The 26,228-nt window shown below is 42.0% G+C and overlaps 1 protein-coding gene across 4 annotated transcripts in view; it reads left to right on the top strand.

The window, feature by feature from the left end:
* RPTOR (regulatory associated protein of MTOR complex 1) overlaps positions 1-26,228 on the top strand; it is a 258,055-nt gene that overhangs the window by 35,990 nt on the left and 195,837 nt on the right. For all 4 annotated transcript variants that reach the window (XM_090059359.1, XM_090059361.1, XM_090059358.1 and 1 more), the window contains exons 2-3: positions 2,446-2,548; positions 8,419-8,501. In XM_090059359.1, coding sequence (XP_089915485.1) covers positions 2,446-2,548; positions 8,419-8,501 — 186 coding nt within the window. The remainder of the gene's footprint in view (positions 1-2,445; positions 2,549-8,418; positions 8,502-26,228) is intronic.

The raw sequence follows: 26,228 nt of genomic DNA, 5'->3' as shown, positions 1-26,228 counted from the left end.
AATGCTGTTCTGAGGTGATAACAAAGTTAAGATGCCATCAGGTTTGGGTTGCATATATTCACAGTGCCCCTGGTGGAGATGGAAGCAAGTGTGAATGTGATGCTTGATTCGTTTTACTCAGCTGCTTCTGAATCAGCAGCCTTAGGCAAAACCTGGGAGAGAAGCCATGTGGTGACTTCTCCTAGCATGAAAATACCGCGTATCCTATCTAGATACCACAGGCACAACGTATTGATACACTTCCAAACATCTTTTGAGGGTTTCAAAGTGCTTTAAATCAAATACTTTACTCTGTATGTTAAATATCAGCTCACATAGATATACAGAATAGAAAAAACATCCATTAAAATGTACAGCGATGTATCTCTGCTTATGTTGGTTCACAACTGGCATATTCAGTGCAGCCTTATGGTGTCTTGCCAAACAGCTGTTTCTGAACTTTGTGAAGAGCCAGCAATAGGAATAAGAATGGAAGGGGAGAGGGGGCAGGGGGAGGAGCGGCAGACAGACCACAGTTGTTGCAGTCTCAATTTTGCATTTCTTGACTTGTAATTTTTTTTAACAGTGCAGCCTTAATCTTGGCAGTGTCATAATTTTTTGATTTAATTTCCTTTTCATGAAGAGGAGGAGAAGGATATGGAGTTGGTTAGCTGACATTGTGAGTTTTACAGCTGTGCCTGGTGCATTCCTCAGACTGAAACGTGCACTTGTGGAAGGCAGTGGTAGTGTGCACGGCTGCAGGATGTGATGGTGTCTGCAGCAGCACAGACTCAAACTGGTAACAGGAGCACGCCCTAATGAAAAGGCCAACATGGCCATCCTTGTTTCCCGGTGGGGATCCCCTTGACAGATATTGGCCAGTACATCCGTTATTTGGCAGCTCATCTTCAGATGCTGTGGTTAACTGAATGTTTAGCTGAAAGATTTTTGGTGTCTGTGCAGTATAAAATAGTTTGTTGTAGAGCTTAGTTTTTGAGATCCACTATTAACTTCTGGTGCAATCTTTGAGTTAGGGTTTCTTGCAAAGAGATTTCTGTTTTAAGCAAAGGTCATATAATGGTGAGTGGAACTAGTGATCCACCAGGTCCATCTAACAGAGTGACCTTTAGTTTAATCAGAAAAATTGTGTTAATGTTCTCAGATTTATTTGAGAACCTCTGTAGACATGGTTGAGTCTTAAAAGTGACCCTAAGGGGAAATTTTTAAAAAGGATTTAGGATCCAAATTCTTTAATGGAATATTTGGGGTAAGGACACGGGTTTAAATATTATTTATTACTTTTTTGACTATCAAAACTTTAGGTTAGTGTTCTGTGCCTTTCCACTTCAAAGGCTCTAGACCAAGGGTGAGAAATCTATGGCCAGCAGGCTGAATCTGACCCTTGAAGAGGTTGGATTCACCCTTTGAAGGTCAGTTCCGACCCATGGCACCCAAGGGATCAGCAGCCTGAAGTTGCACTGAGTCACCCATCCTCTCTGCAGCCCTCCCTGCTGTGCTGTCATGCCTGTGCTAATCCTTATACAGAATTTGCTTGTCTTTATTGCCGTTGGCAATGGAAGTCGCCGGTGAAAGTAAGCACTGGTGGCACAGGCACTCCAGGCAGGTGGTAGAGATTTCTAGTCTGCGGTGTGGACTGAGTCATGAGCAATGGCCTCCTATCAGAAAGTTCTGATACTCTAAGCAAACTCCTGAAATGTGGTAAAGAATGCACCTCTGTCCGGGTCAAATCCTGACCACTGTGCCTGATAGGTATAGTATTAAAACAGAAAAGAGATTTCAGTTTGGGTCACTTCTTTCGATAGATGCAGGGAAGTTTTTACACCTCCTTTAAAAGACGGCTTTAAGGTCTACCCCAAATTAGCAGTGTATCCTAAATATCTTTAAAAGAACTGTAGCACATCTAGGACACTATTTTTGTTGGTACCTTGAGCAGTAACCCCAGGGCACACTGTATTCTGTTATGGATTGGGTTCCTGAATAGTATGTTCACATTAGTTTTTTGATAAAGTATTTAAATTTGACATTGGCTGATCTAAGATACTTGGCCAAAGTCCACTAGCATCCAATTTCCATACTGTAAGGCAGCAGTATAGGCCTTGGAAATGAAAACCATCTTTGTAATGTCAAACCTAAATGCAGTTCTATTACATTTCATTTGAAAAGTAGAGTGAGCCTACTGGATTTTAGTGAGAGTTCAGCAAATTGGTGGATTAACACTGTAGGGTTTAATGAGGTTTTGCTGGAACAAAAAGAGAGAACTTCTATGGCTTAACCTCTGTTTTTTCACCCTATTCTGAAAAAATATGCTTAAGGTATTTTTGCATTAAAGAAGGGGAATAACAAAGCTTAACCCTCTGTGGGTGTTACAGGGTGCAAGAGAATTACAGCATTGGTAGTAATTGGTGAGTTTCTTCATTAAGTATTGTTCTTGTCACTTGTTTCTAGATGAAGACTGTTAGTGTTGCCTTAGTTTTGTGCCTAAATGTTGGTGTGGATCCTCCTGATGTGGTGAAGACAACTCCCTGTGCCCGGCTGGAATGCTGGATAGGTAAGTCCATTGAATATATTTAGGAGCAGTTTGGAAATTTTGTTTTTTCACATGAAACCTCAAGCATATAAGGACATCACAGCCTCACCAACATGTTTCTTCTGGGCTGAACCGAAGGAAGTCTGTGACATCCAACTCGATTATGGCTGTGTAAATTAGGCAATCCACCAATGACTACTTTTCCTGGTTTCTTCCAAAAGACAGTAACCCAAAGCTGATTCTTTTGCCTATAGTTGTCTTTCTAAAATTTCTTTTAAGTTTATTGAATACCCAACCAGAACTCTGTTAGGGTTTTAAAGTATCATGTGGTACGAAACATTAAGAAAATTAAATAAAACAACGCTCCATCACTGCAAAGGAACAGTTTAGCCAAAGTGCTCCAAAATAGACATGTCGTATTGTTTGTTTGAGAAGGCACCTCCTTGGTTATCTTGAACAGGGGGAAGTGAGTTTCAAGGACTAGGCTTCTTCTCAGAAAACATCTGGTCAGCAGTCTTCTTTGGAGTGCTTGCTTCATTAGTACGGCAGTGGACAGTAGGCCCAACCTTTACTTGAAAACGGGGATTTCCCTGTATCTGGGGACAAATCTGTTTCCTGTCAAATTCATCTGGTCTTAATGATACTAGGCTGAAGCATGTGGTGTGTGTAAGCTGTCAAAGAGCTGTGTTGTTTTTAACTGTAGGTTGAAAATGCCCAGCCTCTGTATAAGTGACGCATTAAGCCATGCTACCTTGAATGTAGAATTGTAGGGCTTACAGAAGGCTGCAGAAGCAAATGCTCCATTGTATAAATGGAGTTCCTTCATTTATAAAACTACCCTTTCTCTTGCTCTGCACTCACTGAGGTGACAGCATGCTGTCAAAGATGGCAAAATTCTGAAGATAACTGAGGTTCAAAAGCTGTGAACAAGCGCCAACAAGTAAATCCATTTGGTGGAACACACAGCTTTTAGTTTGTTTTATAAGTTAAAAAGTGAAACCAAAAGTAAACTGAGTGAGAAGAGAAAACCAGGAGCAACTGGGACTCATCAAAATAAGATAATTAAGGATTGTAATCAGCAATGAGGATTCTGAGCACAGCTTCTTATTTCAGTTTATACGATGTAAGTGTCTGTCTGAGGCTTAGCTCACCTTTCTCATAAATTTAAAATAAACATGTAAGAAGAAAAAGAGTTTCCCTTTCCCACACAGCAGTCTAGTTCTGAGATGACAAAATGGTAACAACCCCTGCATCTGAAAGAACCATATATAAAACCCAGGCCAAAAGAAGGCAGCAAGCACTGCTGTTATGATGGTTCAGCAGCAGCTGAGGATTTCAAATGAGAGCCACTGCTTCTGTTAGCAAACAGCAGGCCCACAGACCATCAAAGTCATTTGTAGTTCTCATGTTTTCTGGATTTCATTCCTGTAAAGGGTGACGACTGAATTCTAGAGGATCTCATGCCTGATCATTGATCAAAGCAGCGCTTAACATAGCATCCCCTCCACTAAAGCTTAAAATTACCTTTTGAGTCCGGGCTTAATGGTTACTACCCAAGTCTATTGGACCTTGGGAGAATTTAACTAATTAGGTAATGCTTACAAAGTGTGGCCTTAGCTGAAACTTTCCCTGAAACTGCTGCATTATTGTGGTTTTGTGCAGATTAAATCTTAGCTAGCTACCTTGCATTCATTCCCTAATGTCAGCTGGACACCAATAAAGACTCTAAGAGTTGGTGTCATGACTGTACTGCAGGTACTCTGCCCAGTTTCTCTCCTAATCCTTCCAGTAGCCTTGTGCTATGCACTGTACAGGAAGGGAGATGAGCTGAAGCCCCCAGGATGATGAGCAAAGTTCAAAAGCACTCTCAGAAAACTCTGCTTAGTGAGGGACTGGACCCATCCATCCAAGAACAGGCCGTGTGCTCCTGCCATAGTCTGCTGGCTAATTGGTGCTGGCTGGACGGTTCATTCTTTTGGCTTGTTGTAGCCAACAGTAGTAGTCAGAGTTAACACTATTGTTCAAAAGTACTTCAGTCAAAGGTAAGAGGCATATTGAAAAAAGAAGCCAGGTTAAGTAAGGGCCTTACTGTAACTGCCAGATGCCCACAGCTTTGGCAGGTTGTGAATTTTATGTAAGGTGACTCTCTGTACCTTCTCTTGCTATTGAGAATCTCAGTCCGTGCACCTTTCATGCGCAGGTAATACATTAAAAAATATGGGGTCTCGAGTGATTAGGTAATTCTTCCTGCAATCTGTTCCATTTATCTCCTTGGAATTGCAGTCAAAGCAGATATGCAGCTATGAATTCTAGCAAGGTGAGGCATTGGCTTATATATCTGTGGTAGTTTTGCCTTGAATGAGCACAGAAGCACTGCTGCTTTTGTCTCCAATTTGTCTTCTTGAAATCTAAGGTTGTTAAATGTTACACTTTCACTCCACGTAATACATACTGTTTTTATAATGTTTCTTCTCCTCTTAGAGAAACGACACCTGTCCTTTCTTTTTGCATTGTTTTATGGTCAGGCATTAAATGCCGTAACAGTAATGTAGAAAATGTCATTCAAAAGATGCATGCCCTGTAGCATGCTAAGAAAAATCTGTGTTTTAGGCATGGCATAAATGAGCTGAATGCTGAAGAGGGGGGAATGTAATTTTACAGAAATCTCTTTATGTACATCACCTAATGGAAATTGTGCATCAAAGCAAGGCAGGAATACATAAGGAGTTTTGGTAAGCGTTCCTTGAAATGCATAAGCCCTGAAGTGGTGCTAGATACACATAAGGAGGTGCCTATTGTTCCCCATCTGACTTTAAACCTGTGCTCTGACATTTTTATACTGGTTGGAAAACAGTACGTTGTTTCATTGTACTTGAGTTCTTGTCCTCAGTCCTTGACAAAAATACATCTGTGGTTGAGATGCCTTGCTAACCAGGAAGGAAAATCTCATAACTTCATCTTTTATGATTTTTGATCTTACTTTGTAACTGCAGGATTCATGGAAAGATTCCTCCTTCTTCTTCTTCCCTATTTCGGTAAGGAGAGTAAACATATACACGTTGACATGGGTGGATCTAGGATTTTGAAAAGGGGCATGCAGATGGTGTGGCATCATTGCATAAAACACAAAACATTGTTCTCCAGTTAAAGAGAAGCGAAATGCTTTATTAATATGCTAGAGGGCTAACACTATATTATTCAGTTTAAGATTAAAGTAGAAACCAATATAATTATTGGAATGTGCACTGATTTGCTAGAGATTGTTTACAAAGTTTAAAAAAAACAAACTAGTCAAAACAAAGTTAAAAGATTTTTATTAGTCCTGTAATCATTAGAGTTAAATGTACATCTCTTACTCCGATTCATAGAGCAAAATATAGCCTTTTTGAGTATTTCGACAGTGCTTCCACTACTTCAGTCAATCATTTCTACACTTGAGTTAATATTACCATACCCGAGTTAAGTTTTTTAGCTAGAGCTAAAAGCAGGCTGCCGGACTGTGAAATAGAAGAGAGACATTACCAGGAATGGCTAACTGACAGCAAAATTGCAGGAGAAAGGATAACTTGAAATGGAAACAGTGGAACATGAAGACCATTAAAAAAGATAGAGGATTGTTAATGCCTGAATCCAAGAGATGACAGTGAGCCATGAAGGCGACTGACGCTCTCAACACTGCCTGAATAGCAATGCAGCTCTCCCTCCATGCAGGATTTTTTTAAGTTTGAGTGGAGCAGAACTCTAAGAAGGGTGCAACTGTATCGCTGCACCCCTGCTGCATCCACCTCAGCAGATTGACTTATTCCTGTATAAAACTGGAGGTCTCCCCAGCTCTAGCTAAGGCCACCCTTTGTAAGCACTGCCTAATTAGTTAAATTCTCTCATGGTCCAAGAGACTTTGGCAGTATTTTTGGGCCTGGGCTTGATGGTTAATTTTAAGCTTTAGTAGAGGGTATTTTATGTTAGTGCTGCTTTGGTCAGGCATGAATTTAGTCACCCTTCAGAGGACTGAGTAAACTCCTTTAAAGTTGTTGTTGAATGTGCCTGTGCCATTTTCCCTGGGTGCTCACCCCAGCATACTAACAGCTCCCCCCAAAATGGTACTGCTATATGTTATGTTTGCACAAGGCTTGGAAAGGGCCTGCTAAAAAAGGGCCTGCCGCCTCCTATGGCATTCCACAGCCCACGGCAAATTCTTTCACTCGCAGAGTGGAAGCGGGGAGTGTTGTTTGTTAGGCTCATTATGCACTTTCACAAATCCAGCTCGACTCTTTCCAGGAACACAAAACAATCCCGAGCATGTATCAGTCTGGTTTGTTAACTTAAGGGTACCCTGGCAGCACTGTTGCATAGCGAAGCTGCCATCAGTTCTGAGGGAGTCTGTGGGATTTTTAAGAGATTATTGTTAACCAGATCCAAAGGCTTCTGGCCAAAATTTGGCTTAAGTGACAGTAGGCTTCAAGCAGCTTTTACACAGCTTTTGTTTTCAGGATTGAGTGGCAAAGATTTTGCTGCCTTTTAAAATAGACTTTCTGTCTAAAGGTCTCAGTGTTGGAACCAGGTGTTTACTGGAGCTGAATAAATGTCCTGTTTTTGCACTGAAGGACTGGCACCCTTCCATGAAGCTTGTGGTTACACTGATGGAGCAACCTGTAGTTTACCTAGATAGTTCTGCCTGTATAAAACAGAGCAGAAAAACCTATGGATATACTGTTCTGTGCATCCCTTCTGGTATCTCAAGCATGTAGAAATGTTAATGATCCACTCACAAAAAAAAAAATACTGTGAAGAAATAAAAATACTATGTTTATACTTCAGTGTTAGCCTTTGTTTTCTTAAGAAAATGGAAGTCATGAGTAAAAAATTCCTGTTTTCTCCCATACTTTCATAGTGTGATGGTATAAACTTCTACAGCTTGAGGTATGCAGTAAAATATTTATTCTAAAAACATATAAAGGCCATATGACATCATCAGTTTTATAAACTGCTTTTTCAGTTAATCTGCCCACTACCAGCTTCTAGATTTTTGATACTTATTCATTCAGTCAATTCCATGGGCCCAGGTTTTGAGTAGATCACTGGAGCAGAAGTTGGCCTTCCAGAACGTGTTGGTACGGTGGTGTAAGAGAAAGAACTTTGTGCTGAAAAGTATAATATCTTTTAAAAAGTTATTCACATTTCTAGTAATAAGCCTTTATTTCCAGTAATATCAAATCTTGTTTCACTCACTGCCATTGCTTAGTTTCAGGGATGATACTTTATTTATTGGTAACTTTTTGTTGTCTACATTATTGACATTGTATATTTTTATTGTGGTTCTTATGGAAGCATAGTTTCAATATTTACAGAAACAAAAGTTACACCTCTCACTTCTCTAAGCAGATTTTTACTTCTCACTTTGGAGATCATAATGCTCATTGCAAATTTGGCAGACGTTGCTGTGTGTGTTAATTTTGTATAATAATGCAGAATATGAAACTAGTTTCTACTGTCTCCTTTAAATAACTGTAGTGAGAAGCATAATGTGTATGAACTTGAAATTGATGACTTTACCTGAAATAATAAATAGCATAAATTGGGAAAGAAGCCTTTTATTAGAATATTATAACATCCATTTCATTACACAGACAAATTGCTGCAGACTGAAAGCAAGAAATTTTTCAACAATTCTCTCTTACTGCATTTACCTTGGTACAAACACTGATGGCCCAGATCTCTAATTGTGCTGTCAGAGCTCACATTGGACTTGACAGAAGCCAAACCAGGAATAGGTATATGTGGCCTATGAATTCAAATACACATGGCAATAGAAATGATTTTCGCTTAATATAAAAGCAAGCTGAATAGAGTAATGGTCAGAAGTGTTAATGCATGTGTTTTATATTTCTTAGATCCTCTGTCAATGGGTCCTCAAAAAGCACTGGAAACCATTGGTGCAAATTTACAGAAGCAGTATGAAAACTGGCAGCCAAGGGTAAGTTGTATACTCTGCTTTCCTTTTTGTACCAGTATCTGTACAGCTCAAGGATAGAAAGAGGGTAGTTAGCTGTGGTAACATGAAGGTCGGCAGAAGGCACAAGAGAGGTGCACCTTTTATAGACTAACCAAATCAGAGGCATAAATCTCTGACAGAGTTGGGTGTTGCTCACAACAGTTTGTTTCTTTCTGACTATTAGTCTATAAGGAGCATCTCTACCCTGCCTTCAACTCAAAGCTTTTCCAAGAGAGACTGTGGCTTAGGCTAAGAAGGAAGTTACTCACCATTATGTAACTCAGTGATCTCACAGCATCCATTGCTTGCTTAATCCATTCATGTATATAGACTCTTGCAGGCTGTCAAACTCAATTACCTCTCTGATTGGTCTGTTGCATGGCTACCGCTTTGTTTAATCGGGGCAGAGGTAATTGTTCTAAGTTCTAGGTGCTACACTGACACTTCTGTTAAGCTTTTCTACCATTACTGTATTTCTGGAGACTTTTTAGATCTTTTTTTTCTTTCTCTCCCCTCCCCTCTTTTTTTTTTCAGTTCATTGTCTCTTCTGTAGTGAAATTGCTCTCGGTGTGAATTTCTGCAGTGTCAGCTAGTTCGGAGGCATGTCTCTTGGCTCTCACTTAGCACTACATTTTCTTCTAACATTTTTGCTGTAACATGAATAATGTTGTAAGGCCACTAGCAAGTAGATGTTCTTGGTTTTGTTCAGAAAGATATTTCTAGGGATTTGGTCACTAACTGGTAACTGTCTGATGTGTGGTGCATGCGTATTTTTTTGGAATGGAAAATGAAATAAAGATATCATCATAATGGCATAAAGCAGGGATAAGTTGCCAGCAACTTGCAGCTGTCCTTTCATTTCCTACTTATATTACAAATAATGTTGTTTTTTTTGGTAAATGTAGTGGTTTCCTGATTTTTTTTCAGTGCTCAATCAGGGTGTACAAGGATGAGAGTTATGTTTTTAACTTTTTCCTGTTCATTAAAGTTAAAAAAACAAACCCAATTGAGTCATCCTTGCCAACATGGTTCCTTAAGACACTTGCCTATGCCTTGTTCTTCAGGTCTTAGACAGCAACCTTGTTGGAGCAAAGCACTTTCTTATTGCGTACTGCACATCACAAAGCGCATCCACTACTTGACAATAACTTGTCAATAAAAAATAGTTCTGATGTGGCCTGATCTGACTGGGAGAGAAGCAGCTTTACCAGATGGGCTCTTAACTGCACACTCATGTCTTCCTTTTACATCCTGTGTTGGCAGCTGGAATAGATTTATTCTCTTAGGTCTGGGAGCTCCTCTTCAGTATCCACAACCAAGTATGTAGAAGGGATATTGTTTCATCCCTTCCTTTTAACTTCTCTCTTCAGTGCTCAGCATGTTTCAAAGTTTTGTACACCTTGCTTGTCAGCAAAAGGACTCTTGTGTTTCCTGTTCACCGTCTGGGTTTTGTACATGGAGTAATAAGATGGCCAATCTGCTGGGGGTTTTTTGGCTAAAATCTTGCTTTGTGTATACATTATGAATGTTTCACAATTTCAAAAGTCTCTTGATATTTTATGCAACTCTGAGGAAACCCTGGTGGAAAAGGCTTTGTCCTGGTTTTAGCAAGCCTTTAGGTAATTTTAATCGGTTACTCTAAAATCTAATTGGTTACGCACAGACTTAGGGATGTTTCATAATTAATTTACTAGTTTCTGTATAATTTATAAAATCAATAAAGATAAATTGCTACTGCAAATGTTTTGTTTGGTCCTTGAGCCTGAAGATGCCCTGTCTTGCTCTTCTCATGGCAGGCATCTCCTCCTGAGCAACTTTTTAAGCCTTTATTCAAGCTGATAGCAATTCATAAAGGATTAATACCTTGATCCAGTGATGGGAGTATTCTTCCATTAAAGGAGAAATGATTCCCTTGGGGCATTTTTTTCTGCAGAAGGCATCAGTTTATTTCTGGTGATACACTAGGAAAATAACTTCACTGAGAAATGCAAGTTCTGGTGTATGAAGAGGGTGCAGACATTGTTGTTGGATGGTCCTTATCAAAGTCTCTACATTTTCTGTCTCAAAGATGAGGAAAAGTAATCTGTTCAGAGCAGTTTAATGAACATAAGGTTGATATAGACTTTTTAACTCTTCACAACCTTTTAATTTTTTTCTTTTACTGGGTGCCTTTACACATGCACTTTACTGTGGAGTTGACTAATTAGGTCCTTAGTAAAGCATCACCATCTACATGTGCACCTGTATTAAGGTGCAGTAAACTAACTCCACTGTAGGATAGTACTATCTGGGACAAGTTCTATCCTACAGCAAAGTCATTTCATGCACTGCAGTGGACATGTAGGTGGTGACCAGGGGCTGCTAACCCTGCATTGTAGCACTCTTGTGCCCCAGCCAGCCCCTCCACAGCATGTTGAGCTGGGGTGGAGCAGCCCTGGGCTGGCAGGCCCCCTAGGTCTCCTGCAGCTGCTGGCTCAGCCTCAATGTGCTGAGGTCCTGGGCACATGTGTAAACGCTGCACCCGGGAGTAACAAACTCTGGCGCAAACTGTGCTGGCGTCTATTTCTACATGCTAATTGCATGTGTAGATCTACCCACTGAGTAAAAACTCAACTCCAAAGGCATTACCTGCATAAATTTTGTAGTATTTGTTGGTGAAACTCTACCTCAAGGTAGAAGACAAATCCATGGATGATTTCCTCAATGTCCCTCTTCGATACGAGTCTTCAGTGGGTGTACTTTTTTGTGGTGGCATTTTTTTTAATAGGTCTTTGTTTAAGAGAGCCCTGTCTTTATTGGTAGACATTATATTTAAGACAGGCTAATGTTCCTTTGCGATTTTCCTTTTGAAGTGCTGGAATTGACTCTTAATCTCTCTTTATTGAGTAAAAGGACTGGCTGACACTGAAAAGCAAATATGGTGTGTGGAATCTAATATAGTAGTAGAACACCTTGATGTAGTGGTAAAAACAAACACTTCTCTCTGTTGGTTAATAATAGAGCCCATGGTACTGGAGGATGGGGACTGGATTCTGGTAGCAGCAGGTATTCTGTGTGTGGGCAGACCTCACACTGCCTTGTAGAGTTTGCACAAAACATGAGGCAATTACTGAGCTCAGATGTTTGTGTGCAAGGTGCCCAGTTCTTAACAGTAAATCACAGCCCTTTGAAACATTGCGAGGCTAAACACGTACCACTTTATTGCACTCTACAGGGCTCTTGAGTTTTCTGCAGTAATAAAGAGAAGTTGATGTGCCATCTGCAATAAAACAATAGGAACATTATTGAATTTCCTAGACCTTTCATGTAAATACTAATAGATCTAGTTTTGTCTCTTTCTCTGTGTTTTGGAATGGTTGGAGATTTGGAAGGAGGAGGAAGACTTGGAAAGAGGACACCTAAGCAATCTGTACTGAGGCTGGATCATTAAAACCTTGTGAGAAAACTTGCATTATGGAGCTGCCAATGTGTGCCTCTAAATGAGGAAAATACCTGTTGTCACTATCTAATTGGGAATGTGTGAACAGAACTAATTAACTATAAACTGACCAGAGCCAATAAAGGAGGAACTTCCCACAGGGTCCTTAAGACTGACAAGATTTATCGCAGGCCTGTGCAGTCTTGTTTGACTTTAAGCACAGGATGCTGTATGAATCAAGGTCTAGATAATTGTTGGTTTAAACATTACAAATAGCCGATGTGGAATTTCTGAAGAGGGGCAGGCTTGCAAATTCTGTGTTTCTGAAAACTCCCAGGCTGTGTGTCTGGTACATATTTCCTTGCCAGGCCTTATTGAGCCCCTTTCTAAATAATTTATCAGTTTGCCATTGCTTGAAGTATTTCTTCTGATTAAATTTAAGACTTTGCTTTATTGCTGTGTAGCTACATAAATTTGTGTGCTGCAGGAGGGGGGGAAAACACTTCAGCCATTGTTTCATCTGCAAACTACTGCAGTTAAATAAAATTTAGTCATTTCATTGCAAGTCTCAAGTGAAAGTTTTACTAGGAGAACGAAGTAGGAGATTGCAAAGCTGCGGGTGTACAATGAAGAATTTATCTCTCTAAAGAATTTTCTTAACAAATTGGAGCTCTGGCAGTTTGGCGTGGAGATAATTTAGGTGCTGGTGAAAAAGTCAGTTAAGAAAATAAGAGTCTTGCCTTTGTGTTGCCACCTCACTCCCCTGGAGGGAAATCCTTGACAGGTTTACTTTGGGGATTCTTCCTGTATTTTGTGTAAGGTATTGAGGTGAGATACTGATCAGGCTTAAATGTCTCATCAGGTGTCCCTTCCCTCCCTCCATTGCCTGCAGAATGGTGTAGGGAACGATGTGCTGGATAAGCACATTGGCTTACATGTGATGGCAACAGGTGACGAATACTTACATTTCTGGAGGGGAGAGGGGTTGGCTGGAATTTCTTTTAGCCCTAGTGCCTGTTATACTGAGCAAAGGAGATGGATTTCTTGTAGTCGAAAGCCAAGAGATGAATTGTATGCAGTACAGAACCATGGAAGAGGAAAACTGCCGACCTGTTAAAAGCCCTGCTGCAGTGAGGGGGGTTCACTAGCCTGTAGAAGCTACTGCATTCCCCGAACAGAGCCTATTGTTACGTGAATCAAAGACTTCAGTCCAGCTGTCTGCAGGGCCGGGGCCTCAAGTTCTTCTTCTGACGTCCGGGCAGATTTTCAGGAGTGGAATGGAGGGCTATAGGAAAGGAGGAGGGAGGAGCCCAACTTCCTAGAGTTGTGCTTTTTATAAGTCAGTACTCTGTTTTCTGGCTAGAGAGAACGCAAATGTTTCTCTGCAGCCTCTTGGCTTGAGTTCTCTGATTTGGGCTACAGTTGCTTTGGTATATAAAGCACTAAATTCCCACTGGAGTTTAACTATTGAGCATGAGCATCCTACCAAAGCTGAAATGAGCCTCCTTGCAATGACTGATATGTCCTTAGAAGGGTGCCAGACATCCTGTCCTTTGGTTGTGAGGGTCACCTCTTTAGTCTCTGACTTCTTACCCTTCCCTAGACATTTGCTTAGCTTATCTTGTTTATGTCTTTGTGATAAACTGAAAATGAGGACGTGTAGCCAAAGGCAGAATTGTAGGTTGGATGGCACGTAGTTTACATAATTCAGGATCTGGTGTGAAGTATTTTGCAGCATACGCTCATTAAATTTGCATGAAATTACAGATTTTTTTTTCTCTTTTGGCTGACTGTGGCTTTTGACCAGTTCCTTTAACTCCAGACTGTCCAGGATACTTAGAGCATAATTTCTTCCAAATTATATTGTTTGGATTAAAATTAACCATCCTTTCAACAGTGCTCTTTTTCTTTCCTTCTTTCTCACCCAGCCCAATGAACAAGGCCCTTGTGCTGTATGTCCACTAGTCCATGAATCTGTGCCCCTGAACGATTCCTTCTGCAATACCATTTTTTATTCCTTGACAGTGACTTTTCCTACTCCAAACCCCTGTAAGGTCAAGAAGTGACATTCATGTCTCCCTGAATACAGATCAGGTGAAAAGTTAGTTCAGAAGCCTTCATGTTCTGATACTGCTGCCACTGCAGCGTATTAATAATAACTTTGAAGGGGGATCTTCTGTATGCATTGCCTCGTGTCGTAACTCCAAAGAGAGATTTGACCTTTACTTTCTGAGATGTATGGCACGCATTACTAAATGGCTGAGCACCCTCAGAATTGACCGTGGCAAGGTGCTAAAAGACTGGGATACAGGGTGTGATTCCTTTAGGAAGTTTGTGGCAAGGGTTGTTATTTCTTTGTATTGCTATGGCGCATAGGAGCCCTTGTTTTGGGCTAAGACCACACTGCTATTTGCTGTGCAGACTCAGAGCAAAAGCAATCTCTGCTGCTAGCTGCTTACAAAGAGACAAGAAGATAATGTTGATCTCCAGGCAGGCAGTAGTTTCAGCACAGCAACAGCTTGACCACTCAGTTTTTGTAGGCATCGCAGCAAAGGAGGCTTTTAAAGAGCATTTTGAAGAAGCATGAAGAAGTAGCTCTGGAGATATTTGCAGGGAGCTCTTTCCAAGCTTGAAGGATGGATGGAGGAGAGTGTGCCTACAGATTCAGCAAGTGGTGAAGAGGCTGGCATATGGGCTGACTGAAGGTGGGAGTCGACTTCTTTATACTGAATAGAGAAAATAGACGGGAGAGAAGAAGTTGTGAAGCATTTTGAAAATGAAAATAAGTACATAGGATTAAGAGAGAGGGGTGATGTGCTTGGAGAATGTTCCTTGCACTAGCAGCCTGAATGGGTTCCTCAAAGTCAGAGGAAAGGTAGGTAGTAACTGAACTGAGAGCCTGGAGAAAAGCTGTCGTTGTGTGTGGATGGATGGAAAAGGCCATGTAGTAGATTTCAGGCAGAAGGGCTCTGCCGTACTGGGACCCTGCTGAGATGTGAGAACCTAGAGCGATTTGCGTTGAAAATGACCCTGAAGCCTGAGGAACTGGAGAGAAGTCGCTACCATCCACAGTGATGGAGACAGCAGGCTGTAGTGGGAGAGCTTGGAGGTAAGAGTGGAGGTTCATAGCTCTGTCTCAGCCATGTTGAGCTTGACAGGGTGGCTAGACATCCACATGGAGAACTCGGAGACTGGCTGATGCTAGCTTCTATAGAAGGGGATGCATCTGGAACAGAATTGAATATCTTTGAGTGTCCTGCATAGAGGTGGCAGCTGAATAAGGGTTAGGAATAAGATAAAGATGGATAAGAGGAGGGGGCTAAGGACAGAAAGTTGGAATAGGGAATGAGGAGGATCTTCCAAAAGAAATACAGAACCGGCAGGAGGAGAACCCAGGGAGGACAAAGTCACAGAAGCCAAAGGAGGACAGGACTCCAAGCAGACCATGGTCAGCTGTGTCAAAGGTAGTGAGCAAGACCAGGAGAATAAAAAGAGGGCACCGCTCCTCAGCATTACCTAGAAAAAAATGAGAGACTTTGGTGACAGAGGTTTCCATTTGTAGGGGCTCTCTCCCTTGCCAAGAGGGAAGGTGAATAACCCACAAGTCACACGCTAAGGTAAAACTGAAGTAAAAATTTTTATTGCAAAAAACAACGCGCTCTCTCTCTCTCTCTCTCTCACACTACAGCATGCCTACAAATCGCTAGTGTGTCGTACTGGAGGAAAGGCACTCCCCACCCTGTCCCATATATTACCTGCGAGGTCTCAGGAACCCCACCCACCCTGCGTTCAGGGTGGCAAGACTACCTTCTTTTTCAGGTCTTCAGCCTTGTCCTCCCCGAAGTAGTTCTGCCCAAGGCTTTGCCCTTATGACTGTTATACCTTTCTGCCTCCCATCCCCATGGGATCCTCCAATCACACAAAGCTTCTAGCCTTATCATGTTTTATGGGTTAGAGCAAGCCTCAGCATATGCTGCAAAGCAGGGTTTACCTCAGCCCTTGCCGCAGTTTCCTTTTCCAGAGCCGTTATTTTGGATACTTTTCCAATGCTGTTAGTTACTCAAAGCAGTTCCCTTTTTTGTTATTTGCAGCAGATCAGTAGATGCATTAGGTCATTATCTCGTGGCCTCCGGGTTCTGCAAATCTACCCCCCCCCCCACTTAGGGATGTCAGTTTGGCCTCCTCCCAGTGGCCTCTTTGGGATGGCCCTCACACCATTAAGTGCAAGGGACAGGAGAAAGTTGAGAGGATCTAGAATGGAACTGGATGAGAGGACATCTGGATAATGATTGTGAACGGTATGTTCAGTGAGCCTGGACGTGAAAAGGAAAAGAGATGGTAGTAGCTGGAGAGGCAGAGAAGGCAGGGGCATCTTTAAGACTGGAGGAACTAAGTCTGTTGGTATTGTGAGAGGAAAGCACCAGAGGAGGGCAAGAGGTTAAGCAGAGGAGTGAGAGGGGAAGTTAAACTGTGTGAGAGGGAGATCAGGGAAAAGGATGGGATGATTAGCATACTGCAGAGGCAGCAGGTTTGATTAGGTGGGGAAGAGAGCTGTGTCCAAGAGCAACTTCTTTTCAGTTATTTTTTTGTATGGCTCCAAAGTCTTGGTTTGCAATGGGTGCAATCTAGGATTTTGGAGGGGTGGGAATTACTGAAGTATGCAAACTCTGTGGAGATTGACTGAATTGTCTTAGCATCCGGTTGGTGGCATTTAGAGTTGCATCTGTAGAGATCCCAGCCAATACCTTTCTTCTGTGCCCTAGCTTAGTTCTTCTCATGGGCACTAACAAGCCCAAGGTTGGCTTTGTTAGAGTAGGCAGAGGCTTGGGCCCACCATCTTTGGATATTGCTTTCTTGACTGCTTGCTCTTCAGTGTGTGACGTGCTAACAGGACCCTGCCCTTACCAGCAGTCGGAATTGATTTTTGTTTTATGTGTGCACATTTCATTTTGTGTCTTTTGTGCATGAATTTGAAATCTTTCTTTGTTCCCTTTTTCCCTGTTTCTGACTTCTGTTTGGTTTATGAAGGCAATTAATGCTTGGTTTATTGCATGCTGGGAAATATCGCCATGTTGAGAGCCATTATTAGGGGGTGGCTTGTTTCACTTCTGTTGTTCTCGCTGTATTTTATGCACTTAGCTGCCAGGGCAGAGGGCACTGAGTGTAAATAAAATAGTTGTAAATTTAGACAAGCACTTTAGGGTCCTATTAAAATGAAAGGGGCTACCACAATATTTGTTTTTTAAATGTTGTTTTCAGGAAAAAAAATAACTAAAGATGTGCTTGCTTACTGGCTCCAAATCTTTGGTCTGAAACAACTTGCTAATGGTTTCAATAAAGCGCTGCCTACTCCTCTGCTTCTGGATGGTTTCTTGCTACTGCTTTTTTGCTGCAGGGACATTTATGCAGGTTCCAGATGGAGAGGGAGATGGTCCCAAGACCCTCTCCATTAAGATGTAGACTGTCTTGGAAGACTTCAGGAGCCCATTAATGTACAAATTAGCAATCTCAAGAACAAAGTGGGGAAGAATAGGAAACTCGCTTCATTTACTTGGTCCTCACCTGGGATATAAAATCTTCAGCTTTTGCCCTTCTGGTTGCTGTCTCTCAGGATTTGATGAAGAAAAATGATTTAGAAACTGACTTTATTTTCTGTGCAATAAATCTAACTGCTTCCTGGCTTCCTCTCATTTTATTTAATATGCCCACAAGCATTTTTAAGCAGTCACTGTGTTTTCTACAAGTTGCAGAAATACAAGCTGGCTTTGGACACCTTTTCTCTTATACTGGCCTGACCCATCTCTTGTCTTTTCCAACAGTAGCAATGCAGTGTGCTGCAGGGTAGGAGAGCTGTGCTATTTTCCTTGGCTCATGAGTCCGAAGGCATTAAAGTAGCTGATGTCTGTTGTGCACATGCTGCTAGGGCTGTAATAGGGACCATAAATGCAAAAGCTTTTAACTTGGTCTTCTGTGGAGTTTGCTGGTGCCTGGAGTTCACTAGATTAAAGATAACATTTTGGACCATATTTGGCATCTTACTGTTCTTTATTGCAAAGCAGTTACAGTATACTGTAACAGTATACTGAAAATAACAACCTTTCCACAGATTTCTGCAGTGTTAGTGCTTCTGGTTTTGCAACCTAGCTTGGCAGTCGGGCTGTATGCCTCTCTAAAAGTGTGTGCACTAACCCTTTTACTGCAACAGACAGTCTGTCTGGACCAGGATGGAGCCGTCCAGGACAGGGACTCCAATGGGAGTGTGGGGAAAAGGAAGCTGGCAGCCGTCTGTACGAGCTCTGTGCGCTGAGGACCTCCGTTGGCTGTCTTTCACTATCAACAGTTTCAGGAGAACGGAATCCAGCCCCACATGCAGATTTGTGTGCGAGTATTCCTGGTCCACTGAAGCCAGCTGTAGTGGTGCTGCTGTACTGCAAAGTTTCTACAGTCATTGTGTGAGCACTGAGCCAGAGACTGTGGGTTTTCTAAGCAGGCACTTTCACCTCCGAAGTGAGCAGACATTAACCCGCGCTCCTCGAGAGCATTGGAAATGAGCCAGTGAAGGGTGTAATGGTGTGAAGCGCTCAGGAAGCAAGCTGTATCGAGTGACTACACTGGAAGGTGTGCAGGTAAGCTACAGTCATCACCCAGCCCAGCCTCATGCCTTGTTATTCTATGACTTGCCTAGGAAAATGCCAGAGCCCTCCAGGCCAGCTTTTTCCCACTCAGAGGTGACAGATGAAAATCAGTAGCCCAGACTTCCAGTTGCAACAGGCTCTGCTTTAAGGAAGAGTCCAGCAAAGACATGTATTTAATGTGCCTTAAAAGCAAAAGAGCCCTGCCTGTGGACAAAAGTCTGACTGTGAGTGTGGGGAAGGAACTTGACCCCAGTACTCTTTCCTGCCATGGCAGGGGGTCAAACTAGATGATCTGCTCAGGTCCCTTCTGACCCGACTAACTATAAAACTATGCAGCTAGACTAACAAAAGGATCAACTTTCAATGCTTAGAGGTGAAATGCAGCAGGTTGGAGATCGTTAGGGAATAGGTCACTCAGGAAGTAGTGGTGTTTGTTTTTGTCTACCCAGCTAGGGAACAATTAACAAAACTAGTGTTGGAATGAGAGGCCAGGAAAGGACAGTTGTGGTAACACATTTAATTTGCATGGTGAAATTACATCTTTTTTAAAAAGAATTTTCTAGTGTCAGCTGCGGGGGTTTTTTGTTGATTGGGGAGGGGGGAAGCTGGGGTCCTGCAGATTTTTGTCACGATGGCATCGTCACCCTTGCATTGAGATTTAGGTTTCCATTTAAAGTTCACTTGCATGGATTTTTGCTATTTTATGTGTGTAATAAAATGCCTAAATGGTTGCAGAGTGGGAGAGGTTCCAGGTTCCAGGATTCAGCCGCACTAAATCTGTAACTTGTCATCCATGTAACACACATCCTCTCTCTCTCCTGCCTTCGTAAAGCTGAGAGCCGCGAAGGCCTCTTGTACTCACCCTTGTGCTAACTAACAGCAGCAAACCAATTGGCTTTAAACACTGTATACAAGGGAATTGATTTTCCCCCCACCTTTAAGCCTAAATCAAACATGGGAAGATCATTGAGTACAGTATTGATTTTCTGATTCAGGTGCTCGAGTGACATCTCCTCCTTTCCCCTTCTGTCTTAGTTTACTTGAGTGAGTGTGTGGAAGACGCATCGCTGGAGAAGTCTCATTTGGGAACTCTGAATATTTCATTGGAGCCCCACCAGACCAGATTAGCAGAAAGAGTAATAGCCTGTGGCAGTGAGCGGTTTCAATCAGGCCAGGCGTGTGACTGAAGTCAGAGGATCTGGCAGGCTGAAGATGAAATGGGTTTCTCACAGGAATATTGGGAAGGGCAGGTTGAAACAAATCTTGACTTTAAAGAATGACTCTGCGTCTTTAATTTTTCACTCTCACAGTTCAGCATTACTGGATGCTAAAGGGATGGTGCCACCAGATGCTTACCCTTACTTGTGAAAGACAGGCCATGAAATATCTGAGCTTGCTGGCCTCACAGATCAAGAGATTCTTAATCCGTTTAAAAGCCTGTGCTCTGGGATCCATGATGATTGCCTCCTGGTGCAGGCGGGTGACAAAATGAGAGAGGCCTGTGGAAGGCAGGGTACCATGCATGGAGCTCCAGCACCTATTGAGCATGCACCAGAGCCCTGGCCTGAGGCAACTGAGAAATGAAATGCAGTCCCCTTCCCCCAGAGAAGCATGCTATTCCCACTATAAATAACAAAATGGAAGTGTCTTATTAAAATTCTAGGTGTATTTAGACTTTTCCTAGTGAGTTATGCCCAGGAGAAATGTTCTTCAGTAGTATCTATTCTCCACTGTAACTTAATGATACATTTTTTTAGGAAGGGTTTCTGTAGCCAGAGTCATATGATGTTCTTTGGCTCTTGGAATTGGCACCTAGTGATGAGTCAAGGTGCCTGCCAAGGAGAAAAAAAGCAATTGCTCATGTATTACTGAGAAATCTCATTTTTTGTGCCAAGCCTCACAGGAAACAGTGATGCTTTTCTGATTGCCCAAGGTCTCTCCTCTTTCTGTTCCTACCTCTTCCCAACAGCTTTGTCTTAATTTCAAAGGTAGTGTAGCCAAGATGCTTGAAGCAGCATCATTTAAAGGTTACTCCTCCCTCTTTCTGCTTGTTGGCTGTTGTTGATGCTGTTGTATCCCTCATTAGATATCTCTGGACTTTGATATGGTTTCTGAAGTTTCATTCTCCTTGTATTGCTTTCCTCTTCCTAATTAATTGGTGTGCTGCCTACTGTATGTACATCAAAGGCTGAGCATTTCCTAAAGAGTAACTAGTTAAGCATGAAAGCTAATTGAACACATGACCTAATTACTGGGTCGTCTCCAAGCCATGCTCTTCCTTTATTTCTGGAGGGTTTTTCTTTTAAAACCACAGCAAATATTAATTACTATTGCAAGAGAAATTCTGCAGAATTCCCAAGGGAGAAAATATATGGAGGAAACCTGCCCTTGATCTCTACAGTGCACATGTGGGAAAATCTGGTTTTGTTAAACAAGGTTTGCAATATATTCAACAGACCAAGACTTGTTATTTTGAAATCCTCTTGAATATAGTAAGCCCAATAAAGAACATCATCACTAGTGTAGGCTCTGGGGAAGCTTTGGTACTGGCACTTCAGTAAAGCTTGGGGTGGCGGCCTTCACTACAAAATAATGCTTTCTAGTGAAAAGCTTGCCATAGGAAGTGCAGTCAACATGTGTAATTGTTAATAGCCTCTCTAGCTTTTTCCTCCTTTCTGAAAAAAAATAAAAATTGGAACCAATAGGAACTTCTGGTTCTTCAATGCATTCTGCTTTTCTTACAAATTTCACAGTGACAGGGTTGACAGTCAGAAATGCACAAATCATGGCCAGTATATTATACATCCCGAAAGGTAACTATATGCCTCCTCCCATTTCTAGTGAATGTGTTTGAAAATGAAGGACAAATTCTGATAAATGACTATTAAGAATGGGCACAGCAATAACTGTTCACTTCCTAGCACTGCCTCAGTGCAGTATCTGGCACGTGAATACATAGTAAACACTCACAGGTGGGTTTCTGTGAGGTGTGTGCTATTGTCGCCTGTGCTTTGTGGACTTTGAATGCATAATACATGAGAATCCTTCATAAGCTTAGAAAGAATCTAGCACAGGGCAGAGCAGCCTTGTCTAAACAAAAGTTATATCACTTTAACTGAATATTTTAATCCATGCAATCGTTCCACCCTCCTTGGTGTGAAAGCATGTTATACCAGTGTAGGTTACTCTTATTCTGATTGATAGATATAGAGATATAGCTGTCTCTATATCTCTATCCATCTCTATATCTATCGATCAGAATAAGGCCACTCTTTTATATCTCTATATGCATCAATCGGAATAAGAGTGGCCTGCACGTACGTGTGTGTGTGTGTGTGTGTGTGTGTGTGTGTGTGTGTGTGTGTGTGTGTGTGTGTGTGTGTGTGTGTGTGTGTGTGTGTGTGTGTGTGTGTGTGTGTGTATACCCCAGTGCAGGTCACTCTTACTCTGATTGATATATGTATATATTTATCCCTACAAAGTAGGGGAATAAGCTATATTGGTATAAAACACCTTTATATTGATAAGTGCATCTACACTAGGGATTGTACAAAAGTTAGATGAGAGGTGTGAAACCCTTCTTAGTTGGTGGGGTCGGAAGGGACCTGAGCAGATCATCAAGTCTGACCCCCTTATAGTCTTTCCTGCTCCGAGATCAGCATTGTTTCCTTTAGCAATGCCTAACAGTTTCTGGATTCATCTACCTAAGGCCAAAGCCCATTTTTTCCCCCTGCCACAGGGCCTTCTAACCACTTGAAACTGGTTGGGGGCTGTTGTGGAGCAAGAGCTGGTATTTCAAACCTAGCAAGTGAGCCGCTTCCTAGTACCCCAGCTGTTAACAGCAGAAGGGCTCACCGACTACCTTATCATACAGGGCAGCTGGGGGCAGAGACTGGATCATTAGCGACAGAACCATTAATTCTTTTCCTTGCAATGGACAAATTAAGTGTATAATTTGCAGGCTGCCCTGGTCAAGCAAGGAAGAGGCCTTTCATATAGCATCATCAATGAAGCCTGCTGCACACTGAGCTCCAAAATTTGCTCCTCTGGGATTTTAAATGAAATAAAATAACATGGACAATGTAGAGACAAACTACAGAAATGGACCACTCTGTATGGGATTCTTGTCCTAAGCGGAATCCGCAAGTAATAACCTCGTTAACCAGATGACGATGATGGGGCAGAAGCTTTTCTCCAGTTTGTTCAGGAGCTGTGGAGACAGAGGAGCAGCGGCATTGAGCTGTTCCTGCATTCCCTAACAATGACCTGGCATTCTGGAACCAAGTCAACAAACTTGCAAAATCAGTTTAATAGGAAAATCCTTTGGGTCTTGCCATCCTGCTGACAGCTGCAAACACTGCAGGCAAAGTGACCTTGGCATGGAGGAATATGGGGAAAAGGGAGGTTGGTGCAAAAGTCTGAAGAGCCCAGGACCAATTAGAAAGCATTAACCTTCTGAACAAGCAGGAGTGGCCTTTGCTTTTTTTCCACCCCATTTTTTCCTAATTAAAATGGTAAAGATAATTGCAGTCCTGTGACTGCTGAAGCTGGAACAGCTGTTTGTAAAGTAGCAGCTAGAGAAACTACTCAAGCAGTTGTTGCCCAGTCCTGACTGTCCATAGCTGTCAGGTGCCTTTTCCTTCGGTGGCGTAGCTGAGTCACGTGCTGGAGGGCAGAGGTTCTTCGTGCGCTATTGCTCTTCCTGCCCCAACGTGAGCAGCTCCTTCCCAAAAAGCAAGGAATGCCAACAGTTTTCCAGGTGCTTGTTTTATTAAGGATGTACTTGGCAAGGAGTTGTGAAGGAAAGTGTGATTCCAGCTTGTCTGTGGTTAGTGTCTTTGTCTTCAGCGGCAATTTCAGAGCGCCTGCTCACTCACTGCCTACAACCACTCCTGGAACATTTGCAGTGTTGACAGAAGACAAAAGGAGAGGGGCATTTTGCTGGCAACCTTTTCAGCCAAGAATGTACAATAATGTTTCAGAGGTTGATAACTTGGCTGAATTTTTGGGTGGGTTTTCATAGCATCTGTAAAGAGTATCTTTTTGATTAGGGTATCCCAGCCAAACACCAAATCCCTGCTCCAAAGCACAGGGCAACTGAGAATCCTTAAGAAATACTGTAGAATTTAGCGATGGCAAATCAGATTTCCCCCCCTTACTGCTATTCTCAAAAATGGCTTGACAAGTCATTGACTTTATAAAAAGGATTCACCCTGAAGAGAGAGACCAAACATATAACATGAACGGTTCAAGTTCAGTAAAGTTATAAGGAACTGAGAGCAGGCTTATAATAGAAAGTGCTGGTGGGCCACCTTTAGATATCAGTGTCACTAGCAGCTCTGCCCCCAATAGAAGAGCTGCTGTCATGTGTTTTCTGTATGGTTTTAGATGCGGAGTGGGTGCTGGGCTTGTAGGTGAAATCTCGCACCTGTGCTGGGGCCCCGAGCTTAGACAAATAAGTTGCTTGTAGAAAAGCCAACCTTTGCCTGTCTTTGGAGAGTAGGTTCACACCTCATTCTTGACTTGTTCTAAAAGGATTCAGGTAGCAGAGTTCCCAGTCTGTAGAGGAGTTGTGATCAAAGTACGTCACTCTTTATATATAGATCACAGAATATAAATGATGGTTTGTGGTCTCTATCCTGAGGACAGTGGAAGTTCTGGCATAGTAAATAGATGTACCTGTTAGAGGTTTTTGTTTGGTTTTCTTTTGCAGGCCATAGACTACCTGATAGCTGAAAGTTGGATTGGAGTTTGGGATTGAGGGAGGAGACACACAAATGGTGCTGGAGATGTCAGACTCTTCAGGCTTGCAGCTTCAGTTTTATGAAATACAGTGCAATTTCCTCCATTTTTAATGTCTTTAAATATAGGGCTGGAAGACACCTTGGGAGATCATTTATTCTAACCCCCTTCTCAATGAGGGACCATCGCTGTCAAGGGTCTGGCCTAACTCTCTCTTAAAAACTTCCAAGGATGGAGATTCTATAACCGTGCTGGGCAGCCTGTTTCAACCCTTTCAGTTAGGAAGTTCTTGGCTTCACTTTTCCTCGCTCAAATCTTATGTTTTGGTCATGATACCAATGAGAGGCTCATATCAAATGGTTTGAGATGGCACTGGAAAAGCTTTAGACTCCTCAAAAGTTGAAATTTTCTTTCTTTATCACCTCTTTTTAAAAATTTTTTGATGTCCTTTTGAGGCTGCACCATGGTGCAGAAATGGCTGTGTTATGGAAAATGCCTTTAGATTCTTAATTATAGATTTGTGACTCTGATCCTGTAACGACATTGGCAGACGTTCGAGATTTTTTTGCATGTCAGGGCATCTCTGTCTGACCATTGCACTCTTGATGTCTGCCTCTCCTAATATGAAATGTGCAGAAAGGCCTGATATCAGAGAGACTTCTTGAAAGGGATAAGCTGCTCTGCCTGGTCAAATCTGATTAACGTGTTTCTGTAATTACCATGCAGCCTGTGGGTGACCGACCTATTTAAAAATACCCTGTCTTTGTGTTGAGTGAATTGCAGTGACCCAGTGGAGATTATAGGTAGAGAAGCCTGCTGCAGATCCACTCGCAGTGACCTGAGTGCTCTCTATCCAGTAAATAACATTGGATGTCTTCTGGACAAAGAGTTGAAGATTGTGGGCTTGGACATGCAAATAGCACTTGATTCATAGTCCTTGATTTCCCCCTGAATAGTTTCAGAAGCTTTGTACAAAATTTGAGTGACATACAGGGGACGCTAATTATAGTTGCTTTCCTGCTCATGTCCTTAGGATTGAGTGGAAAAGCCAAGATATACTTAACCCGTTCCTCCTTTTCTATTCCCCTTGCTATCATACCCTTGCCCACCTCTTTCTCCTGCCCATAGCCATTTTTCTATTTCTACGCTTGATGTGCAACCAGCAGAGTAGAGAGTAACTAGCATTGAAAGGTTAATGTTGAAACAACTTAGTTTTACCCTCCAGAAGGATTATATGCTTTCAGTATTTCCTGTTAGAACAGGACATCGTGCTTCCCAGGAGATAAGTCACCTAATGTCAAGTTGTGCTTATGCACCAAAATATGGTCCTGCAGCCTGAACTGAACCCTCAGTAATGCCTGGGTTTATATTTAAGAAATGAGAGAAAATATCCAGCATCTTTAAACTTTTAAAGAGCTCTTAAAATAGAGGTTACAAGGAAGGAGTGGACTAAAATGACATAGTTGCATGGAAGTTATGTAGTCTGAGTTAGGAGGTTTTAAAGTTGTGTCCTCATATGTACCTCAAATCCTGTTATGACAATTTGTGATAACACATTAAGGCCACCAGACTGTCAGATATGCTATCTTGTAACAATAGTCTCATCACAGAGAACTTCCTCTGCTTCTTGGGGTTTTTATAGTTTTTCTTAATTTTTGGAAAGTAAACAGATGTTTACTCATTTCAGAACATTTCTTTAATTTGTACAGACAGGGATCAGGCCTTTGTGACACACACTTGTTCTGTCAGCCTGTGTGTAAATTATTCTCACGGTATGGCATGTAGCGCAGCTACTGCAGTACAGTCCTCTTGGATGGCAATGTGGTAGGCTTTCCAAGGTGGTGTTCTCCAAGTTAGCATCTAATTCTTAGGAATAGGCTTCTCATGTCTTCTCAGCAAATGTTATATGACAAT

This window comes from Crocodylus siamensis, chromosome 8, assembly GCF_052110815.1.
Source record: "Crocodylus siamensis isolate JL-2025a chromosome 8, ASM5211081v1, whole genome shotgun sequence".
Lineage (NCBI taxonomy): Eukaryota > Metazoa > Chordata > Crocodylia > Crocodylidae > Crocodylus > Crocodylus siamensis.
This window is presented reverse-complemented; position numbering and strand designations above follow the sequence as displayed.